Raw genomic sequence first — 24,926 nt, 5'->3', positions numbered from 1 at the left:
TTCTACCAAATACCTCCTTGGTAATTTGATTGGTATAGCATTAAAAGTGCAAATTAATTTTGGTAGTGCTGTCATTTTCATTCTGTAGGCACAGCCTAGCCATAAGCAATGAATATTCCTCCAGCTATTTAAGCTGTGTTTTATTTAAGGAGCATTTTGTCTTTGAACCTACATAGGTCTGTGGTCTTTGTTAGGCTGATCCCCATATAGTTTACGCATTTTGTAGTTATTTGGAATGAGAGTTCTCTATTATTGCTTTCTGTGTTTTGTTACAATACAGAAATGCTGTGCATTATTGAGGATTTATTTTGTAGCCTGCAACTTTGCTGAAGCTACTGCCTTAATTAGTATTTTTGTTCATTCTCTAGAATTTTTCAAGCATACCATGATATTGTCAGCAAAGACATTTTTCTCCTCTCCACCTATCTTCATGCCTTTGATTTTTTCATCTTATTCCTATTGCCACATTTCCAGAACTACATAAAACAATAGTGGGGAGAACGGGTATCCTTGCTTCACCCCTGTATTTATGGGAAAAGGTTCTTGTATAGCCCTATGTGATGCCTGCTTTTGGTTTTAGATTGACTTTTTTTGTGATATTAACAAAAATCCCTTTATGACTATAGTTTGCAGGGCTTTCAGCATAAAAGACTGCTGTACTTTGTCAAAGGCCTTTTCTGCATCCACTGAGATGGTCACGTGGTTTTGGATATTTTGATTTATAACATGGTTATGTTGACTGTTTCCCTAGTGTTGAATTATCTTTGCACCTCTGATATAAGTCCCTCTGATAGGGCATAATGAATGATATATTGGATAAATTTGTTGTATGATTTGACAGGATTTTGTTGAAAATGTTTGAGTCAATGTTCTTTAATGATATTGACCTATAGCTTTTTCCCTCTGTTTTATCATTCCCTGGTTTAGGTCTTAGAACAAGATTTGTCTCATAAAAGGATCTGATAGCATGTATTCTTCATCAATTTTTGAAAATAATTTAATATGGGTACAAATTGTTCATTAAAAATTGATATTCTCCTGTGAATCCATTAGGATCAGGAAATTTTTTTCTTTGGTAGTTCCTTTATATCTACATTTATTTCCTTTTCTGATATGGGGTTATATAAGAAGTCAATCTGATCTCCTGATAGTATGGGTATTTTGTACTTTTGAAGGTCTTCCTGTTTCTTTTGTGTTCTGTTTTCTTAGCATGTAATTATGCAGAATGTGTTCTGATTATTTATTTCTTCAGTTTTGTGGTGATTTCACCTTGCCCATTTTCTATTTGTTGATTTGATTTTCTGTTCTCTTTTTTTTTTTTAGGCTACTGGGGTTAAGTGACTTGCCCAGGGTCACACAGCTAGTACGTGTCAAGTGTTTGGTCTGAGGCCAGATTTGAAGTCAGGTACCCCTGACTTCAGGGTTGGTGCTCTATCCACTGCACCACCTAGCTCCCCCTGCTCTCTTCTTTTTAATCAGATTAGCTAATGGTTTATCAATTTTATTAGTCTTTTCAAAGAACCAGTTTTCAGTCTTATTATTTCTAATGTTTTGTTTCCAACGTGTCTATTTCTTGTCTAATTTTTAATATTTCCTCAGTGTTTATTTTAGGTTTAATTGTTGGCCTTCTAATTTTTAAAAACATAGTTCATTTTTTTTTCTTTTTTATCAATGTATTTTGTAATGTAGGGATGTGATCTCCTCCCTGAGGACTACTTTAGCTGCATCCTAGAAGTATTAGTATGTTGTTTCATCATTTTAATTTTCTTTTACATAGTAATTGTTTGTATGTTTTATTCTTTAAACCCTTCATCATTTAGGATTTATTATTCTCGCCACTTGGGTCTGCATCCTCTACTTGTGATCTCTGAACCAATTACTATTTTATTTCATGGTCTGTAAAGGCTATGGTAACTGTTTCTGCCTTTTCACATTTGTTTGTAATATCTCTGTGCCCTAGTTCGTTGTCAGTTTTTGTAAAAATTCCTGAGAAATATGCATATTTTTGTAGTCTCATTTAGAAATCTTTGTTTCTCTAGAAATTTAGTTTCATATTTTTTTGTTCTGTTCTAAAACTGAGAGAGGGGTATTGAAGTCTCCTATCGTTACTGTCTGTCTGTAACTGCACTGTCTTCTTGCAGGTCATGTTTCCTTTATGAATTTGGATGCTAAGGCATTGGAATATAAAGGTATATTACTGATTTTCTTTCCACTACAGCTTTCAGCTAATGTAGTTTCCTTGTTTATCCCTATTAATTTTTCTGAATATTTTTGCTTTGTCAACATGACTACAACTCCTTTTTTGGATTCACATGATGTATGACAAATTTTTTTCTATCCCCTCAATTTTATTTTGTCTTTTTTAAAAAAATGTTTCTTGTATGCAACAGATCTTAGGGTTTTGTTTCCTTATCCAATCTGTTACTTTTTCATTTTATTGGATTTTTTAATCCATTTACATTTAAAATTGTTAGATTTATATGTTCCTCCATCTGTCTTGAACACTGGTGGTAGTGGGTTTTTTCCAAGCTTTTCCCCCCTTTCTGCAATAAACATAGTGCTTTGTTCCCTCAGTTTACCTCGATCTTTTTTACAATGGCCCTATGCCCACTGAATTTCTTCCCCTCATCTGTGATCCCCTCCTCTCATTTGTTACCCCTTTCCCATTGAAGTTTCCTTCTTTTCTCTTGCATTTAACTGGTTATATAATTCTTTACCTTTTTTCTTCCTCTGTTTATTGTTGTTATTCGTTTTTCAGATGTGTCTGACTCTTCATGACTCCATTTGGGGTTGCCATTTCTTTCTCCAGCTCATTTTACAGATGAGGAACTGAAGCAATCAGGGTTAAGTGACTTGCCCAGGGTCAACCAGCTAAGTGTCTGTGGCCAGATTTGAACTCGGGAAGACTAATCTTCCTGACTCCAGTCCCAGCACTCTATTCACTGCAATACCCAGCTGCCCAGTCCTCTCAGTCAAGTTGATTTCCCCTTCCTCTGCTCTTCAATTAGTCTTGCTTGTATTTAAAATTTTCCTGCATCCCTTTAAAAAAAATACCTTCTCTTCATTATCTATTCTGATTATTCTCTGATTCACGACCCTATAATTATCTCTCTATTCCTCATACAATAAACTTTCAAGGTATCCATTCTAGGATCTTCTCTCAAGGAAGTTTCTGCCACTGCCTTGTAGTTTGTCCAATACATTCCATTTTTTACATTTGCCTCACTCCCAAAACAATGCTGGTAATTGTAAGAGTCAAAGAGGACACTGCTCTATGGTAAAGCCCTTCCCCCACAACATCCTTAAGTATGCAGCCAACCACTGATCCATGCCTGGTTATCTTTTTTCCTCATTTACCTCAAAATCTATCTCCCGCCCCCCACCCCATGTCCATACCCTCCTACTTCCCCAGGTGGCAGCTGCCCTCCTTACCCTCCAGAGTTCCAACTCCCCCCTTCTGAGGTAGAACGACTGGATTTTTCAAGCACCAAATACCCTGGACCACTCCCTGTGCAAGGAACCTATCTCCCTTCACATATCATCTCTCTTCAACCATAAGATCATTCATTAGTGGATTCCCCTTCCATCAAAACAGTCTTCCTTCCTTCCTTCTTTTAATACCTTCCTTCTCCTTCCCCTCCCCGAAGGCTCTTGCCTTATTGAGACCACAAGGGTCACCTCCCCCTCACTGCTAGCCTTTGAACTGGGGACATCACACATTCCTCTTTGTCCTCCTGCTCCCCTCTCCACTTTCAAGTACACTCCCATGTTGTAATATATTCCTAAAAAATACTGATCGGCCTGTAAGCTAGGTGTCAATTGTTTCTGTCTATAATGCCCCAGGTCTCCCTTTTTACTGTTACTTTCACCAGATTTCTGCCTTCACCCACGTCTTCTTGCATAAATCTGGAAAAGTCTCTTATTGATTCTGCTGTCACCCTGACAATATTGCTGTCCTTAGCTGCTGCTTTTATTCACTTCTCTTGCATTTGTTGTTTGAGGCATTCAAGAACCAAATAATTTCTTCAGGTCAGTTTTCTTTCTAAAATGTTTCAAATATTTCTTATTGTTTAACATCGATCCTTCCCCCCCCCCCCAATTTATGGTTGAGCTTATATTTGCAGGGTAAGTCACACTGAATCACATCCTGAGCTGCATTGCTCTTCAGAACACATTATTATACCACTCCCCTCTGTGTTTTCTGATGGGTACAGAATAGAATAATCTTGTACTTCTTTTCTTGAACTTCTTTTCCTTTGTATTTGATGATCTTTCTCCTGAACACTTGCAGAATGTGTTATTTCTGAAATGAACTGTTAAATTTGACCACTCTGTGTCTTAAGAGTTTGCAGGCTGAGAATTTAAAAAACAAAAACAAAACCTGGAGATGTTCTTAACATTCTTCCAATTGGCCTACTTTTTTTTTCTATGTTTGGTTCTGGAGAACTGTCTTCTATTATTTCCTGCATTATGGTGTTGAACTTTTTTCATCCTGTCTTGTTCTGGGAGACTTCTGGTTGTCTCTATACTTCCTGTCTTCATGATCAGCATGTTTGGTCGCACAGTGAGCTTATCTCCCTTTAATGCTGTTTTTGCTTCTCTTCTTCTGAACTGTCCTTCACTTTTGGACATTCCCTATGATTCTCTTTTGTTTCTTTGGTGAGACTTGCCGATGCCGATGTTGCCCTATTCTTCCCATTATTTTTGCTGTGCAGGCCATAAATTCTGCTTCCATATTCTTCAGCTTTCTTTTGTACTCAGAACAGCACGCTCTGGTTTTATGTTCTCCTCAAACTTCAGAGTCCTCTCTTCATCAAATGTCAGAACACTTTCCTTTGTTTCACAGTATACACGGATGCTGGAACTCATTTCCTGGACCTGGAGTCCATATTTTTTTTCTGCTGTTAATGATTTCCTTGTTGATTTATCTGAGTATCAAGGTGCCATCTTCTCATTTTCATTTATCTCAGGTTTCTACTTCCTGCTCACTATTTTTGTTCTACATTTCCCAGTCCAAACATCATACTACTTGGAAAAGACAACAGAATTTGAAAAGTCGAGTGGTTCAGCCTTGTAACCAGCATCCTTACCTCCTAAGCAGCAAACCTTTGATTCTCTTTTTGCCTTTTTTCCCAATCCATATTGTCATCTTTAAAATTCCATCAAAAGCCTTAGCTTACTCTAGACTTAAGTATTCCTGACATAATTCTCTGAGGACCATGCTACAATTTTATATTCATCCTCAATTATTTGCCTTCACTTTCATTCTGTGCACATTTTTTAAAAATACTCACTTTTAAGTCCTTGCTATTCATTTATCAGAATCCTTGCATAGTCTCAGGGAGTTTCATTTTTCCCTTCTGAAAGGAATAATTTGAATGCTTTCAGAATCTCATTCGTAAAAGCTTCCTATCAGGGACAGCTAGGTGGTGCAGTGGATAGAGCACAGGTCCTGGATTCAGTAGGACCTGAGTTCAAATCCGCCTTAGACACATAACTCTTACTAGCTGTGTGACCCTGGGCAAGTTACTTAACCCCCACTGCCCAACCAAAAAAAAAGCTTCCTATCCCCTTTGGGATACATTCCACTTCAAAATATTAGACTATAAGAGGTCATTTTTTCTTTCTTCAGATACTTGGAAATCTGCCCAAATGACGCACAACTTTGCCTGTCTGCTCTACCAAGAAATATATGGGTGGTCATTTGTTGTCAAGATTTCTGTTGTCTCCTTTTGGCAATGATTTCTTTCTTGTTGGTCAGAAGCTCCAAATAAGCTTGCTTTCCTTCTTTCTCTAGTCCACCAGCTTCCAAAATAACCTTCCTAGAGTACAAGTTTGTCTGTATCACTCTCTGGCTCAAAAACCATCAGGGCCTGGTTAGACCAACCACTTCTAAGACCTCCACACCTTGGCCTGGCATTTAAGTACCCCACAGTCCATAACCAACATGTCTTTCCAGCTTTATTTCATAGTGTTTCCTTTTGTGTTCTTTCAAAATCAAGAGATTTTTTATTGATATATTATACCACCACCTACATTTCCCCTTTGTTTGCTTCCTCCCAAGGAGTTATCCCATGTAAGAACTCAAAAAGAGGAAAAAATCCTCAGCAAATCCAATCATTCTGAGAAATTCTGACGTTCTATGCAATGTTCTACAGAAATAATATAGCTAATATGTGGATCTCCAACTCCGCAAAGGAATGGAACACGTATCTTCCTTTCTGTCCCATTTATTAGCTTTTTAAACTATGTGCAAATCACAAATCTCTAAGCCTCACTAATCATACAAGGTTGTGGGAATCAATTGAGAAAGAATGTATGTGAAACTGTGCAAACCTTAAAGCATCAAATTATGTCTGTTACTGGTGCTCTCTTCCTATTCAAATGATCTTGAATTACTTGTGCACCTGTTATATCACAGAGTTTCAGCTTTAAAAGGGGCCTCTGTCCCCACCAAGTCCAACAGAAACATAAAAAGGATCGTTCTGCAATATATTTGAAAAACAAAGGGTCTACCAACCTTTGCTTAATGGCTTCAAGTAAGGGGGTACCTGCCAACCTTCTGGGTGACAGCCTGTTTCATTTTTGAATAGCTCTAAATATCAGGAAACTTCTTTATAAAGTCCAAATACGTTTGCTTGCAACTTCTCTCCACTCCCCCATCCCTACACTTTGCTCACCTAGTGAAGTAGCTGTTGCATGTAGGAGACCCTTACTGTGGGCTGAAGAGACCTAGCTCTAGACTGATGATCTTTATTAATTTTATGTATATAAACACATACATGTACATGCATGTGTGTATATGCATGTGGGCACACACAGAGTACTTGTAAGTACTTGTCTCAAACATTGAATACAAGTTCATTGCAGTAGGGGTTGCTTCATTCTTGGTATTTGTATCTGCAGTTTTAGCACAGAGCCTGCGGCACAGAACGTGCATAATAAATACTTGTTAATGGACTGATTCCTTAGCACTATCCTAGGCCCTCTAAAAGATACCTGAGACTTGGCCTTGGCCCCAAGGAGTTTACAGTCCAACAGGGAAAATAAAATACATCCACAAATCTCTCTCAATGTATTGAGTGTTATCACACAGTAATTCTAGCTCCTAACAATTCCCTTGGGTCAGGTTCATATACCACACGTTTCTCATGGTTGTAACTATATTTTTTAAACCAAAGATCAGGACACATATGATAGAGAATATTCCTTTTGCAAAGTTCTTTGGAAAACATATTTTCTCTGCTTAAAGGCAGGACTATTCTGGAAAACATGGGACCTACATACCTGTGTGGTCAGCACACCTTCAGTTCTATAGGAGGATCACATGGTTCCACGCAAATTGGTGCTCTGGATTGGTTCACACACACACATCAACCATACCCTAAAAAATAAAACCCAACCACACTCTCTTCTCCCCATGAGCCCCACATTCTCCTTCTATACATTGTAGCTTCCCAAGCTGAGTATGAGGACCCTCTTGTGAAGAGAACAAGTCTGGCCAGTCTCTGGAACCTCAACGAGGCCTCTATGGAGTTACTCCTTCCTCTTCAATCCCTCTGCCAAATTCTGACAATAGGTAAAATCCCTTTTACTTTTAAATTATTTATTTTTAAAGCACAATCTTTTTGCCAGTTTAGTTCTCTGGTGAAGGAAAACTTCTCAAAAGTGAAAACTTACCAGGAAAGATCACTTCTCCCTCTGGCAAATTTGTTCTGCCAGATTTTTTTTAAACTGGGTCATTTCTGGCAAAAAAGAACAAGAAAAAGTTGGAAAAGCTTGCTTTAGGCATGTGTTTGTTTTTCTTCCTAGATCCTCCTGCAAAATGTCTCAAAAGGGGACTTCAGCGTTTCAGCCATTGGAATTACTGACTATTCTCTTGTTAGGAACTTAAATTGAATTACATTAAAAAAAAAAGTCATGATGATGGAAAATGGAAAACCACCACAGTAAAGCTATTTGCACCTGTCTGTCTCTTTTAAAAAACTAAAAGGACCACCCTTCAGGGTCAAACAAGCCATCACAACTAATAAAAGAAAATTTATTGTAGCCATACATGTTACACATCATCATACAAATACACTGGGAATCTTAACATACAAGGAGATCTTTTAATGTTTAATGTTTCCTTTGCTGAAAAGCTTTTTATTATGGTCTTCCACTCAGTGCAAGAACTTGCTTTCCTTTGGGTCAGCCACGGACCAACTGCACCCTTTCCCCCCAGATCTTAGATTTGAAAGATTCTAGAGAAAACTTTCTTTTTAATCCAAACATGTGCCTGCTATTCTCAAATGCTCTGGGGGTTCACTTAACTGTTAAAACACTCCAAGTGTTTGCAAGTTAAATGACTGGTATTTGTGTTCTGAGCACGCCATGCACTGCACCGAACAGCTTTCTCCTCTTTCCCAGATGGATGAATCTCATGTTCCAGCAAGACTGTTATGATCCAATGGGCCCCTCACTTAATTCTCCCTCTGGGACATACCTCACCTTCCCTTGACTCAGAACACCAGCCTGGGTTGTCTGGATGAGCCCTAAGGTTCTGACCACATGAGATGCCCAGGGCTCCGAGTTTTCCTCCAGGGTCTATGCTGACCGGTTCCTGTTGACGGCTATCAGATGCCTCTTGGTTCTGCACCACAGATGGATGGTGGGAGGAGATCCACTAATCTGATGCCTTCCACGTGCCCTGGGCACCAGGCCAGGGATGCTGCTGAATAAAAGCACTTCTCTGTCTGCTTGTCTTCCTTGGGCTTTGCTCTTCCCATCGTCTGTGTGTTTTGATGCCTCCGCTCACAGCTGAGGGGCTTTCTTTGTCTTCCTCCACTGAACAAACACATACAGGTATATCTTTGCATTGTTTCTTTTTTCTGGGAAGTGAGCTCCCCAGCAGATCTGTCTGAACAGGTCTGAGAGCTCACTTAATCAAAGACTATTACAGATGGAGGGGGACCATAACGTCTACTTCAGTCTCCCCAACCAATGCAGGAATCCTTTCCATTTGGCCTTCATTGGGAGTTTTTCCTAAGAATAAACAACTTTCAAGCAAGTCCATCGGCACGTACCACACTACAGACAGCTGCCTGTAGACAAGGTGCACACGGCAAAGGAGCAAGCCCCTGACTGCATGCAAGGGAGCCGGCTGAGGCACCCCACACACGGTGATCAGAGTGGCTTCTGCCTTCTCCTCAGGCCCAAAGTTTCTGGCTGCTGTTAAGCCCCAACCAGTTAAGTGCATGATTGGAACATTCAAGCTTCTTCCCGCCCATGCGCCAGAGTCTTTCCGGGCCAGGCCACACAGTGGGTAGCCAGCGAGCTGTGCTTCTTCCCGGCGGGTCCGTTCCCTCCCACAGATCTGATTGCTGCAGTCGGTCACACTCAGCTCAGGGCCCCAACAACCACTTGGGGAGGTCCTGGCAGGGCAGCTGTCTCTCCGCAACAAGGCAGGTCAACGCTGCCACCGTCACTGTCACCTCCACCACAGCTTCCCACGTGTCACTTCTGGGACAATTCTTCTTGCAAGACAAGAGGGGGAGCTGCCAGTAACCCCAGAGCCCACAGGTGGTGCTGAGTGTGCAAGCAGACTCCCTGAACAAGCCTTGGAGGCTCCCAGGAGGTGCGGTGGAAATCAATCAGGGCCGTCCTAAGATAGGCGGATTCACTTCCACCCATCCCAGCTTTGGGGCTCCCTTACCCTGGAGTCTTCAGATGGACCAATTACATCCAAGTGGAAAGAGCACGCTGACCCACTCCCTATTTCACTTAATGGCTGGTGAAGAGCATGGACCCCGGGACTTGGGTTGTGGTCAGCTCACATGCTTTGGCTGAGTCTTCATCTCATACTACTTTTCTGGGGGCCTTTTGAGTTCACTGCTCCTTACTTAATACTCCCATATGTTTGTTAGTGAGAAAATCAAGAAAGGGAATATTGCAGATGGCCTGGTGAATATTCATCACTGTAATTTCTCTTGGAGTCCTGTACCAAATGAATGAGAGGATATTATAAGGAATAACTGACCCAAGTAACTCATGAACCGAATCAATGAATTTCTCAATGGAAGATGTCATCAGCCCATGTCCTCCACACCAAAGGGCTATTAGGATAACTGCAGGGAAAGTCCCAGCAATATCTGGGGAACCAGATGGGGAACTCTGGGGATTTACTGCCACCCTCCCCTGGAGGAGGAAGGAGCTCCCGAAGGTGCTCAGCTGTGAGCAAGAGCCCCTCTTTGGCCCGCTCAACCTTAGTTATTAATCCCCAGATGACTGAGGATAATTTGTGATGGCCCCTTGCTGAGGGGGACAAAGTCCTCCGAAAGAGGGCTAGGAAGGGGGGACTGGACCCCAACCAGCCATTTCTCCAACCACACACTGCAAACACAGAAGGGGGCTGGGTATGCCCCTTAACCTTAAGTGGCTGGTTAGAACCCCTTCATGGTGGTGTGCAGGTGTTTTCTATCTCAATGAACATCCTAACATCCTATTCAGCTGCTTTATTTCCATGTCTGACATCACTGCCAGAGATGACAAGGTCTCACCTGCTGTGAGATGCTGTCTGGTACCCAACAGCCAGAGCCTGTCTCAGGATGTCACTCACTAGTTGCTCAGTCGCCTGTAACAGAAGAATCCATTATTTTTCATCCTGACCACCACTTGTGGGAATCCAGCGCCCTGTGCTACGACCCCTCCTCCAGAACTTCTGGAACAACTAAGCCTGAAGACCACAAAGTTACCAACGGTCTGAACTCTGGATCAACAAAATGCAATAATTTCATGATTCTTGAAAATGATGCAGCAGGATGATTTTTTGGCAAATTAGCAATTTTCTCGGAACAAATTACATATGATTATAGATAATATATATGTACAGGTATATGTATGTATAAATATACATATGTACATATAAGTATATGTGTGTATGTATATATTTTGTGTACTGGAATACTAGATGGATTAGATTTTAAAATGAAAAGACAAACCAGTGGAAAAAAATTCTAATTTGCTTATCAAGAGGCAACCACAGTCATATTCATTATAATCTGAAACGAAAAATATACATAACTGGAAGCCATTAATCAACAAAATGGAAACCAAGAATTTAACAGATCCCCAGATCCAAATTGACAGCACCCGAGATGCAGAGAAATAGAGCAAATTACCAAAATGTGGGGTGGAAATCTATAAAATGAGTGAAACATTTTCTCATCCAAGAGAGGAAAAGTGCCAGGGTAAGAAGAAATAAAACATGAGATTCTACCGTCTCTAAGGAGGAAGGTGCCCAAGATGCTCAGCCTCCCAGCAAGTGGGCTGGCATTTAAGATGGGGACAAAAGCCCCGCATAGATCCTGTCGTTAGAAAGGAGTCCAACGGTCAGGTCTGGGGTATGGCAAGACTAGTTGCAAATGCTGAGGAAAGTTTCTGGAAGAGGATGGGGAAACCCTTGCTGGGAGGGTACAAGCTCCCAGCCGCTGAGCTTTGGATTCCTGAAGGGCCAGAAGTGGGTGGTCTTTATTAGGAAAACCCACTGAGAAACCATGCAAAAAACCGTCCATGGAGAAGAGAAAAAGGGGGCGCCTGTGCTAAGGTGTGTGCAATATTCCCTCACAGTTCCAAAATTGGAGTCCATGACAGAGAGGGACTTTCTGGGATAAGCAGATCTGAAGGACGACTGAGGAAATGAAGTTTGGAAGGGGCCTACTCCAAGTGGACACTAGATTCACAGCATGGACAGCTTAGCTTAGCTGGGCTTCTGCTTGCCCACCTAGGTGAGACTTCGAAGCCAGGCCTCAGCTTCTGGACAGCGGCCCCCTCCTACATGTTTGAGTAACAGTAACAATAATAACGACAATAACAACAATGAACATTTATGTAAGCATTTCACAATTATCACTTCATTGGATCCTCACAACCACCCTGGGAGGGATGGGGCCATCAATGTTTGAAGGATACCCAAAGAAAGGCGTGCTTGGCCTGGGGTCAGGTCAGCTGTGGGAGCCTGCGTGTCCTTTCTCTCTTTGTCCTGGGGTCTTGCTGTGACATCTAGTAACGAATCGTCTCTGACTGTTGTGTGGGAACTCTGTGACAAGCTGTTTGTCTAACAGCCCCAACCTTAGTCTCATAACAATGTTGTTTCCATTACATTTGCTTTTATACCGCCTTCAGGTAAATGTTAATGTAGGAAATAACTATGTATATATGTAACTAAACATAATGAACTAAATTCCTAGTCTGGACCTCCTTAAAGAATGTTTTAAATGGAACTTAACGAAGACTTTCACTAGCTGTGAGACTGTGGGCAGGTCACTTAACCCCAACTGCCTCACCAAAATAAATAAAAAATAAAAATAAAGGCAGTGTTAGGCAGCTTTTGGGGTGCCCCAATCTTGGCTAATCTGTGACTAGCATAGGAACACAAATGTTATATAAACAACGGGAGGGAACCTGTCCCACAGACACCACCCTGTCTGCCAGCTACATCGGAGTGAACTAAGTGAGAAAGAATGGGAGATGGACAACCAAAGAGGGTGGGACCTCCTGCCCTGCACCCAGTGAGCTTCCTCATCCCCTTTTAGTTCTGGACCCTGAAGGCTTCCTTCCAGGACATTCCATGCCCACCTTTAGAATCATATCTTCAACAACAGATGCGTAGGTGTTCTTGTGAAGTTCCACAGGCTGGAGGGTGATTCCAATCTGAGAAGAGAGAAAAAGAACCTCATCCATTGTAATGTAAACAATGTTCTCATTCCAAAGGAAACACAGCAGAGTGGAGGGAATCCTTCAAGAGTACTTCAATTAAAATCAATGGGAAAATTAATACAGAAAAACATATGGATTTTCCCCTATGTTTCAGTTTAATCTAGGACAAGTTAAAGTTTGGCTCTCCATACTGTTGGTGTCCTGGCCACCACCTGAAACTTGGGGCGCTTCCCTGGAATCCATCCCGGGCTCTCACAGATGAGCCTCTGTCTATGTCACTCAGAACCAAGTCTTCACCCGGCCGTTTCCCAGGTCCCTTCTAAGTGTGCTCTTCCCTCAATGGGAATGCAAATTTCTTGCAGGCAGGTTTAGCCCAGAGGCTATCACACAAAGTGCTTAATGATGCTCTCTAACTCTAAAGGTCACAATCTTGTACCCTTCAGGGAATGAATACACCTCAAGTCAGACAGTGGCCCCTGACCCTTTGGAAGCCCTGGAATCAAATTCAGTGGCGCCTCAATGGCCAAGAGTGAGAGAGCCAATTCTGACCCTTGCGTTTTGTCTCTACTTTCCAGAACTCTCTGGACTGTAGGCGCTATCAGCACAGGGAGGGGATGCTGAGAAGCTGCTTCTCCCCCTGGTCAGTCAGTCTCTAGAAGACTGGACACGAGTCAGAGGAAGCATCTCCTCTCCTCCTCCTCCTCCTTCTACCTTTTGCGCCGTGTCACTGACAAACTCGGATGCAGGCGTGGCTTCCAAACAGAACTTCAAGCCAGCTCGCTTCTCTTCCCTCTCTTTCTTGACGTTTGCTTTCAGGGGCTCAGTGACAGTCAGAACATCCACCTCCTCATCGTTCTCTGGCTCTCTTTTCTGACACTGCTGGAGGTCTTCCAGTCTCCGGCAGAGATCATCAGCGGTGGTGAAGGAGGATGGACACTCTAAATGAGAAGTCAGGAGTCTTATGATGGAGCAACAAGAGGAAAGTGTCTTTGACATATTCATCCCCAATCCTCTAAGAGCTAAGAAAGTCAGGGCAAGAGCCGAGGGAATTTAAGAAGCATGGACTAGGAGGGCTGAGCTAGAAGACCTCTCTGGTCCCTTCTAGCTTTCAATAAATGCTATGAATGGAAGAGGAGAAAAGTCTCTAAATCTCCTCTATGAAGCACAGACCAACAATCTTTGCTCAGATGGATTATATGCAATTCAGAACTGGGCTGCCAATAATGGGGCCAAAAAAATTCAAATGCCACTGGTTTTCCCATGCTGACTTACACAGCGCCTTAAAATTAATCACGGAGCTGGAAAGACACCTGGAGATCCAATCCTCTAGTCCAATCCTCTCATGCCCTCATAGAGAAGAAAATTAAGATCAGACAGATGGAATGACTTGTCCCAAGTTTTGTCGACTGACAGCCAGCTCAGAGAGCTTTTGCTATAGTACAATGCAAAAATCAATTAAATCTATTTAGTCTTTACTCTCTGTTAGGCACTATGGAGACTGTAAAGAAGTGTAAGACACGGCCCATAATTTTAAGAAGCTTATAATCATTATGACTGGAAGACTGCTACATGCAAAAAAAGGTAAAACAAAGCAGTACATGACAGGGATTAAGTGGCAGAAATGATGGTGAATGGCAGAGATGGTGTACAGCGCAGAATCTGAAAGGAGGAAAGGATTTTATGGACTCGAGTGATCCAAAAAGGCTTTGGATTAAACCAAGTCTGGAGGGACAGGCAGGAGAAATGGGAGAGATCTTCCAAGGACAAAAAACAGTATGAGATGGGGACACAAAAAGGGAAGAATGCAGCACGTTTGGGAGCATTTCTGTGGGGAAGTGAGAGAGCCAACCAGGAAGCCAAGCAGAGGACAGACAGGTCGGGGTGAGCTCTGAATGCCTGCTCCGACTTAAATTCTGCAGTCCACGGTGAAATACTGAAGCCCTGTGAGCAGGGATAATTGTGAAAGGGAGACTTCAGCAAAGTCACCTGATGGGGCCATGCGAGATGAGGCAAGGGACAGGGTGTGGACTTGTAATTCCAGAAGCCGGGGTTCCGGGTGGCTATGACAATGAGAACAAAGGACACGGGTAGGGAAAGACACTTTCTCTGTTAGGAAGTGGTCACTGGACATGAAGGTGAGGGGAAAAGGAAGCGTCAAAGATGATGTGGAAGGGAAGGCATTAGTTTGGCAGCTGAGTACGACAATGAGTGATGATGCTACGTCTGAACGGAAATGATTACAAAGCAGTGGGAATTGTGGGGATGGGCTCCCCACTCCCTCCCCCTCTAGTCCCCGTGTTTGCATTCAGCTCTACCCTGCTGGGTGCTAGCTTCTCCATCGCACTTCCGAGACATCTCCAGCCATGCTGCGGTGAGGGTTCTTCCCCCACTAGAACGTAAGCACTCTGATGGCTGGGGCCGGTTTACGTCTTCACTGCTTAGTCAGCACAGTGCCTGGCACATACCGAGGGCTTGATACATGCTCCACTGAGTTACCTTGTGAAAGGTCATAGTTGGACACACAGATTTGATAGGATCACAAAGAGAAATGGGAGTGAGGCCATGGAGAAGATGGTATGACAGAAAAACAATCCACATCTGCACAGTTCTTTGAAGGGGAGAAATAATACATGAGGGCAGACTGCTAAGCCTTGTGAAGACAAAACAGGGCTACTCTTCACCCAGTATTCTTAGCCACAATAATTCATTCACAAAGGTCCTATATTAAGGCACAGAAGGGTACAATCTACTCTGCTTGGTGAAGAGGCAGCATTGCTTTACACAGGACAGGCCAAACCATACTACCTTCACTTCCTTTTTCTGACCAGGGTAATTAGGCTCACAGATTAAAGCTGTAGACAAAGTATACTTAGTTTTTAGCAAAATGTATGGCAAAGTTTCTGCACACTATCCCTGTGGAGGAAATGGAGATGAGGGTTAAATGCCAGCATGGTTAGCTGGATTTGGAACTAGTCGGACGTGCAAATGTACTCATGAACTGATGAATGTCAACCTCGGCCAAGGTCTTTAAGCAGAATGTCCCAGGGACCTGTGCTTGGCCCTGTACCGTTCAACATTTTCATCAGTGACCTGGATGAAAGCAGAGATGGCATTGCTTGTCAACGGGACATCCCAAACTCCGGACAAAAGAACTGAATCCAAAAAGGTATTAGAATGATGGCTCAGATGAAATCAAATCAGATGAAACTTAGGCAGGACAAAATATAAAATTCTATGATTGGATTAAAAAAAAAACCAGTTTCTGCGAAAAAGATCTGTGGGTTTTAGAGGCCACATGTGACATCCAAGCTAAAAAAGGAAATGTTCATCTTGGTTGTGGAGAGTCACAAGAGGAGTATCCCAAAGGAAGGAGGGAAGCAAGGCTGTTCTCTGCCTTGGTCAAGTCACAAGGAGAACACTGTTCACTTCTGGGACTACCTTTGGGGAAAGATAAGCTGGAGGCTGTCTGGAAGAAAGTAGGTAAGGACAGTAAGATGACTAGAGAAGATGCCACAAAGATCAGTCAAAAGAATGGTCAGCTTGGAGAAGAGAAGACTTGGAGAGAATCTTATAACCTCTTTAAGTATCTGAATGGCCATCACATGGGAGAAGAATGAGCACTGCTCTGCTTGAGGTCCAAAGGGCAGAGTCCAGAAAAACAGGTGGAAGATGCAGAGAGGAAAGACTTCTAAACAATTAAAGCTATCCAAAAATGGAAGCAACTGCCGTGGAAAGCAAGCACTCCCTCACGAGGGAGGTAGGACTTCTTGTTGGGGATGTGGCAAGAAGACAGAAAACGAATCCCTCGCTCCTTCTGCGATGGAAGCGACACGGCCTCCCTTCACTAGCTCCTTACCTGGCTCACTGTCTATCTGCGTCAGTACGTCCTCGATGGAATCACCATCATTTCTCAAGCTCTCTGGGTCTGGTGGAGTATAACCATGGCAACGACACCAATGGACAATGTGCTTGGTTTTGAGGGGCGTCACATTGTGAAACCTGGGATTCTTCTCCAGAATTTCTTGTAAGACTTTTCTCATTGTCATTGCTCGTTGCCACTAGGGGAAAAAAGATGGAATTTACATTCTCCAATTCATAAACATGAGAAGACATGAAAGTTCTAAAATGGCAACTATGTTTCTGCCATTTTGGGATGGGGAAAATTAGACACCCTAATTCCATGTTAGAGGGTGACAATCTAAGAGGCCTTTCCAAATACGATTTTTTTTTGTATGAGGGAAAAATATAATTTCATAAAGCACTCTAACCAAAGTACTGTGTAAAGAACCTCATTCTCAGCTCGAAAGAGGCAAGGTTTAGGCCAGCAGGTTGGCAGCCAGAGTTTGAAGGAGTTGCTACCTTTTCTCTCCAAATGGTTTTTAGTTATACCCTGGTGATAGATAAAGACAAGATTACCTCTGCTGCCCTCCGTTTCCCAATGTTCCAACTATAATACTGCTCCACAGAACTTGCACAGAAACAATTGGCATCTTCACCTAGAAAGCATACCGCCAGCAAAGTCTGAATTAAGTTTTGGTTAAGACTCAAGGCAAGTTATTGATATTAGTCATTGGGAATGAATGTGCTTGAAAAAAGCACAATGTGGAAAAAAAATGTGCTAAGTGCAAAGGATTTAATGGACACCATTTGTATTTTAAAATCATGTTGTTAGTAATAATACATATGCCATATAATAAAAATATTAAAGAAAAGCAGGCTGTACAGAATTGAGAAGTACAACTTCACGTGTAACATGTTCTTGAAGACTCTTGCTGATGTTCAAGTTCAGAATTCAAAATCGGGGAAAAAAATAATAAGTGCCCAGACAGTCAAGACAAAACGCAGAGAAGAGAACAGAAGTGCTCAAAGGGGGACGCAGAAAAGCAAGACAGCTTCAAAACTAACGTGGAGATTTTATCATGTTTTTAAAAATAAGCTGGAGGCAAGAAAGTCCCTGTTCATGTACATTCTTTTTCTGTTTGTCATCTATGGAAATGTCCATGGGTGTTAGTGGTTTTTAAGCTCCCAATAACAAAAAATAAAGATTTTAAAGGAAAAAAAAAAGATCCAAGCCAAATGTGGGTAACTGGAGCCTGCTCCTGAGTCCCTTGGGACCACTTTACTCAATGCCATAATGAGCAGCTTGGCATGGGAAGAGCGTGGCCACTGGGATGAGGCAGCGGAGGAGGCAGGCGCCGACTGTCATGGGCCAGCCCCCTGCAGAATTCACTTTTGCTTAGCTGAGGAACGAAATCTAGTCAAATAAAGATATTTGCAACAAGCAAGGATAAAGAGTCTGAATTTGAGTGACCTCTGAGCTTGGAACTAGAGGGACCTACAGGGAGCTGCGAGAATGTCAGTGCCAGGAATGCAGGTTCAAGGTCTTAGTTCAATAAGAGTTCCTCTGGACACAAGAAAAAAAGGCGACAGAAGCTGATCTCAGGAACAGGATGGCAGAATTCAGTGTGTGTCTTTGACAAGAGACCAAGAGAGCTACATGCTTTCATGAAAGGAATGGGAGAGCCTCCTGCCTTGCTCCTCTGCCTCCATTCCAGCTGGGCCCATGACACTCTCTACCTGCTGCCAGATTCACCTATATCACACACTGCTCTCATCATCACTCTCATCCACGAAAGTCTTCCATTCCCCACTGAATGAAGCTCAAATACCTTAACCAGCTTCCAAGGCCTTCCATAATCTAGCCCTAACCTATCTTTCCAGCTTTGTACTGAATGTCCTTCACATCCCTACCCTGCAACCAAACTGGAGACTGTCCCCCAACACACATCCCACTCTCTCGTCTTTAATCCCCTCTGACGTACTCCCCCATCTATCTCACCTTCAACACCCATCTCCAAAGTCACCTACCACAGTCAGTCTTTCCTAACCTAGCCACATGAAAGCGACCTCTCCCTCTTCCGACGTCAGGGCACTCAGCCACTCACGTATTTGCCACATTCTAAATGGCACTAGATTTATCTATGTACATGTTTTGTCATCACTGAGAGGCCCTGACATACCACGTTAATCTTTGCATCCTTCCAGAATCAAGCACAGCACATTGAACATAAAGGCTTCATAAGCATTGGCTGAATGAATAATCTGGCCCTGTCAAACCACTGTTGTTCCGTGCAGGTAACTCTTAGGGTTGCTGGCCTCATAATCTAGGCCACACGCTTCTAATGATTAAGGTGCTTAAGGATTTGCATGATTTGGGCCTAACACCAGGGAGCACAAAGTAAGGATTGTGCCTGGGGACGTAGTTCCACTTTCCAAATGTACTACACAACCAAACACAAATAAACACTAACATCAAACACTTAAAACTTCAAAAAATGAGCACAGAATCCCTTACTGCCATGTTTTTCTTTTGCGTCCAGTTTCCTCTAAAGACCTTTCACGTCAAAGATCAGATGTGAGGGAGGAAACAATACTGTTGATACAATTCAAAACTAGAATGCAATAACACATGTATTTGACCAGATCAGTGACAAAGCCAACAATAAAAGACCAGCTAGCTGCCCACAAAACCACTCAGTCTAAACACAACTTCTTTCCGACTAAATTTTAAAAAAACCCAAAAAGCCACCACTGTTAATTTAAATTACACTAACCGTGCTTAGTACAGATTCATTTACTTACCCTTTTTAGTGATTAACGGGATCTTCTTTACTATCGCTGTTAGAAGCTGTTGGGTATTTTCTAAATGCTCTATGCTACAAGGGATTAAAAAAACAAAAGCAATAAATCCCATATATCAGCTTTAAGCCTCATTAGACAGAAGACTTTTTTTTTTCCTGGTAAATTACAGGAACAAGGGGGCAGCTAGGTGGAATAGTGGATAGAATACCAGCCCTGGATTCAGGAGGACCTGAGTTCAAATCTGGCCTCACATACATAACACTTACTAGCTATGTGACCCTGGGCAAGTCACTTAACCCCACTGCCTAGCCAAAAAAATAAAATCACAGGAACATGGGGGAAACATCCCCCTTGTCAGACCTTTTCTATAAGCAAAGTTAGACTCCTTGGGCTCCCTGTACTTCGCCCAGTGTTGGAGCCCCCCGGAAGAGCAATCTCGAGCATCCCACAATCCCACCTGGTCTTGATTTTCTACTCTCTGGCCAGGCAACAGTGAGCCTAGAACCACTGCTATTACAGTAGAAAAAGCTCCGTCTCATCAGAAATGTTGGGCTCAGACGGTGGATAAGCCTGGCAAGAAGGAACACACATCACTCCAGGCTGGCCGGGTTTCTAAACCAAAGCCTCCCTTTTCCTGGAGTGCTCGGTGGTTTCCAAAGCTCTTCACACAGATGGTCCCACTGAATGCTCACCACTCCCCGGGAAGGTCGATGGGCACGATGTATAAGGTCCAGAGTCAACACACAGTCTGTCAGCCTTTCTACCATTCTAACATATTTCAGCATGCAGGGGGAGGGGAATACAACTGGAAAGATAAACATTTAACGGCTCGTGATGCCCAAGAAGCGGAGGCATCAGGACGACACAGATGCAGACACCTCAGTGCCAGCAGGCTTCTCTTTCTGGAGCCGCCCAGAGCACACTACAAGACTGGGTGAGCAGCTCCATTCTAGAACATTCACAGAGTCCATAGGCTCTGGGGTGGAAAGAGACTTTGGAGAGCCTCTCGACCAACTGTTCCCCACAGCCATTTTACAGAGGATGAAGCTGAGGCTCAGAGATGTCAAACAGCTCCTAACTTGGATTTCAGGAGGTAACAAACAAAGTGACAGGACTAAGTCCCAGTAGGTTATTAGGTACCTGGGTGGAAGCACAAATTAAGGGCCAACCTTGAAAATAAATTAGTGTCAGTGAGATAATACATAAAAACGCTCTGTAAAGCCTTTAGAGCTACGTAAAGGGTGGCCATTATCCTCAGCATCTCGGTCCTGGGGCAGGCCACTACCACGCTAGCACGAGTTGATATTTCATATTCCACACGCCAATGCACGAGATATGACCTGCTTCTTACAATGGGAACGTTTTTAGGATGGGAATTTGTCTTTTGTCAGCTCACTGGAAGCATCTTTAGTGTGATTCCAGTAGAGGACAGGATGGCAAAGAGGACTGACACAAGCTTCAGGCTATTCCCACGTGGCTTTGAGCCCTCCACTAAGTCTGCATACTTTGAGGGCAGCTTTTCTTGGACAAATGTAGTTCAGACATCATGAGTACTTGGCACAGTAAAGCATATTTAAAAGGTCATTCTTCACAATGTAAATGGGGAGAATTGCTACTAGAAAACAACTGACAGTGAATACTGCAAAATTAGAGAATAAGACTGACTCCCAAGGCAACTGAGGACAACAAATACTTATTAAGCACTTACTGCATGCCTGGCACTGTGCAGAGAGCTAAGAATACAAAGGTGAAAGCCACCCTCCCCTCAAGAAGCTCATACTCCTCTCCTTTGTAAAGGTGGAAGGGTCTGCTGGTATAAAAGACTGCCTGTAACTTGAGTTTTTCCAAGTACTGATTGATTTTCCTGAATTTTTTCTCTTCCTCCTTTCTTTTTAAAAAATTATTTGTCTCATTTTTTTTTGGTAATACGGGATAGCTTGTTGGGAGGGTGAGGGCAAGGAATACAAATAAGATAAAAATATACAACATTTATGTAAAAAATAAAAATAAAATGTATCACCAAAAAAACTCCATTCTTACTAAATTGTTATTTAAGTATGTTAGGTCTGAATGGGCAACTGTTCTAAGATAAAGACTATACAGTTTCTGTGCACTTTGGGGTCCATACTGCAGTATGGGGATTTGTCATTGGTTAGGTTATGAGGCCACCTGATCAAGTCTAAGTATTCAGGAGGTGGTCAACTTTTGCATCCTCAAGTCATATGCCGCATAGGTTCTACCACTGCCCTGCATCATCTGCTTTAATCATAAGGCTGGGCTGTCTCAGGGTCATGGATCTTGTGCGGATTTTTATTAGGATGCTTTTCTCAATCTATCGTCCCTTTCACTGTTTCAAACCCTGTGTTAAGACTGGCATTACACAAGGATTAATTATTCTAAATGTCCTTCTGACTGAGCTCTGGTTTCTGGATGCCAGTAACTCTCTTAACATAGCTGGCTGTAGCTTTTTCCAGAGGACCTTTATGCTCAATGTATCTTGCCTGAAGAAAACCAAGTTATTTTTACAAACTGCCTTCATCCATTGGTTCCATCTGGCCTCCAGATTCGAGCTCCAAGTTTTTCCACCTCTGTTTTCAGTTTGGTGTACATTAAAAGTTTTACAAATGACCTTCTGGGCACTGGAGAAAGTTTCCAGGAGGTGTCCAAGGTGTTTGTTTAATGTGGTTTCTACACAGAGCCACGTGACTTAATGTCACCCACGTGCATCAAGGGAGCAATTCCCTCTTTAGCTTGGAAACTGCACTTATCTCTTGAGGTGAGGCCTTAGACCATCTCCCAAAAAGGGGCTATGCACTATTACTATTAGAAAATGAAAATTACTGCTAAAATCTGCAAACCCCAGTCATGCAGCAGATTCATAGGACAAATCTTAACCAAAGGATGAATGAATGAGCAGAAAGGGCAGAGCCCAAGAGTCAGGAGCCCTGGGGGTTCGAGTCCTGGCTAACCACAGGACCTTGAGCCAGCTGCCTCATCTGTAAAACGGAGACAACTGCCCTCATAGCACAGGGACTGCAGAGCAAGTGTGTCTGAGCCCTGGAGGGCTGCTGGATCAGTGCGAGGACTTTCACAAAGATGTCACTGACATGCACAAAGCAGGCCCTTCCACAAGCCCCCAACAGACCCGAGCTCTCTCAGAAAGAAGAGAAAATGTTACTTGATTGCATAGTTGCCCAGTTCAGTGCTTTCTTCCGTCTTCACTTCCGTCTGCACTTCCTGGGACACCAGAGTGAGACCGTTTGGTCCTGGTGTTTCTGGCTCTACCTTCACTGCAAAGGGAGACAAACACAAGTCAGGGATGAGTGGCTGAGGGCCACATGCAGTACCACGGCAGCAAACACTACCTTCACTTGTGGGGACTTGAGCGCCCCTCCCATAATGATGTCAGCGTCAAGCAAAGAACCATCAGATAAGACGAGGAGGGGTGTGAGTGAGAAAAGCCAAGATGGGAGGACAACTAAGACGGCCGGCCCCACAACGACCTCCTCAAAGAAGTTAAAGGCACTGAATCCAATCACTACAGAAACTTGGGGAGAATCGATTCTCCTTCTTCACCTGCCATCCTGCCCCAAGTTCCTCCCTCCCACAACCCACACCCTGATTTCTTGGTCTCTTGTGTGTAACGATCAGCACTTCCCAGCTAGTGACCCTGGGATCCCAGATTACCCGCTACAGGAGGCCGGCAAGGTCTCTCCTCCCACACTTTCTTTCATTCCCAGTGCTACTGTCAAGCTCCACCAGCCCTGATCAAGAGGATCTCTCTGCATGTCATCTACTCTGCACATTTTGCACATAGAAGCTTTTTATAGTACCCATTTCATTACGATGTTCCCCAGCTTAAGAACTTTCAATAGCTCCTTATTACCCACCAGCAAGGAAAAGGGCAGAAACCAGTAAATGAGGAGCTATGGATACTTCCTGAAGTCTCAGAGAAGAGATCTTCCAATTAGCTCCTCCTGCCACTCTGAGGATTGATTCTGGGACTCCCGAGCAGCGAGCAGAGGGCAGCCAGGTCCTATGAATTCCCTTGAAGGAGCTGCTCCAGCCTTTCCTACTGACCACAAGGTTTCCCACCTACCTTCAATGCTCACCACAAACGAGAAGTCTCACATTTCTCGACATATCATCATGCCTTGAATTATGAGTGTCGATCGCATCTTGCCACGTGGAAGTACCACGTGGTAATGCATCTTTCTGCTGTTCTTTTTAATAAGGAAGATTAACACTTTACCTTTAGTAACAGTGGTTGAAGTAGAGCTGACAGGGACCACGCTAGGGGCAACCACGGCGGGCATGGCAGGTGTCTTGCTGGCAGACAATGACTGAACTACTGAAAGGTTAAAGAAGAGAATAAATTGCAGTGTTTAATAATAAAAAATGGCATTATAAACATAAATCTTTTACATAAAACCCCCCTCCGGAAATCTAGACTTCTTGCTTTGATATCTAGGCAGAGCTAAGGCCTCATCATCTGCCTGCCATCCTCCCTGTACATACTGGCCATCAGTCAAAGGGTAAACATCCTCCTTGAAATAACAGTCACACCTCTCCCCTATCCCCCCCAACCCTGGGTACATAATCAGATCAGCCGTGGAGCACAGCTGATGCGACGGGGGGGGGGTCACTGTTCCCTGTACAATTAATCAGACTCCAGTGTGTGTGTGTGTGTGTGTGTGTGTGTTTCTCAAATGATTTCCTTCCCAACTTTCAGAAGATCCCAGTTCTAGAGAAAAGGATCTCAGAGGACATCAACCTCAACCCCTTATTCCACAGCTGAGTTTTCCATTTCTTGCTCAGGGACTGACCATCAAAAATCAACATCATGAGAATTTCTCTGAAGGCTGTGACACATGGCTATCCTATGATGTCATTCAGAATTATTGTTATCTTAAAGCGACATGAATTCAGGATGAAAAAATTCTTGGATGGCAAAGAAATCGACAAAGTCCTTTCACTTTACAGAGATTTCACCAAGTTTACATGGTGGTACTAAGTTTGTTACCTGTGGCAATGTGGGCTGGAGACGAGATAAGATACATTAATCCACAGATAATCCAAAACCTTCATAACCTCCTCCCTAATTCATTTTTTTAAGCCAGAGCTGCTAACAGGGAGCTCATTACTGATCCCCTCTTCTCCTAGGGACAGAGGTGCCAACAAGAAGTAAAATGGCCAGCATATATGAGGCTCCTTCTATCTAAACTTTTAGGTGATCCACATTTTTTCCAAAAGGACAAAAAACATGAGAATTATTTCTTTGCCAAACAAAGCACACTGACACAGCCAATATGCAGAATCCCACAAGCTCAGAGTTGGACGGGATTTAAATCCATCTAGTCCAACTCTTCCCCGAACAGAAAGTCCTTCCACAACACCCCCACAACTGTCCATCGAACACATATCAGAACTCTTTTACCCCTCCCAAGGCAGCCCTTCCTCTTTGGGGGCTTTTGGAGACAGCTCTGCCTCCTCTTCTTTACTGGAACGGTCTGTATTTCATTCTCGAACCCTCTCTATTCCTCTTTGTGCCATGGAATCCTAACCATTTCTTCTCTGAACTCCCTGAA

General features: G+C 43.1%; 1 protein-coding gene across 6 annotated transcripts in view; it reads right to left on the bottom strand.

Moving 5' to 3' along the window:
* Positions 1-8,020: 8,020 nt before the first annotated feature.
* Positions 8,021-24,926, bottom strand: part of YEATS2 (YEATS domain containing 2) — a 111,496-nt gene continuing 94,590 nt past the window's right edge. For 5 of the 6 annotated variants that reach the window (XM_021005883.2, XM_021005881.2, XM_021005886.2 and 2 more), the window contains exons 22-30: positions 23,591-23,689; positions 22,517-22,628; positions 19,339-19,412; positions 17,113-17,192; positions 16,553-16,754; positions 13,408-13,634; positions 12,616-12,690; positions 10,539-10,612; positions 8,021-9,976 (exon numbers count right to left, since the gene is read on the bottom strand). In XM_021005883.2, the coding sequence (XP_020861542.1) occupies positions 9,868-9,976; positions 10,539-10,612; positions 12,616-12,690; positions 13,408-13,634; positions 16,553-16,754; positions 17,113-17,192; positions 19,339-19,412; positions 22,517-22,628; positions 23,591-23,689 (1,052 nt within the window). In that variant the 3' untranslated portion in view covers positions 8,021-9,867. The remainder of the gene's footprint in view (positions 9,977-10,538; positions 10,613-12,615; positions 12,691-13,407; positions 13,635-16,552; positions 16,755-17,112; positions 17,193-19,338; positions 19,413-22,516; positions 22,629-23,590; positions 23,690-24,926) is intronic. The other variant, XM_021005887.2, reaches the window with a different exon arrangement.

The sequence above is a fragment of the Phascolarctos cinereus genome, unplaced genomic scaffold, assembly GCF_003287225.1.
Source record: "Phascolarctos cinereus isolate Bilbo 61053 unplaced genomic scaffold, phaCin_HiC Scaffold_5;HRSCAF=322, whole genome shotgun sequence".
NCBI classification, from domain to species: domain Eukaryota; kingdom Metazoa; phylum Chordata; class Mammalia; order Diprotodontia; family Phascolarctidae; genus Phascolarctos; species Phascolarctos cinereus.
Note: the sequence above shows the minus strand (reverse complement) of the source record. Positions and strands in the feature narration are given on the sequence as shown.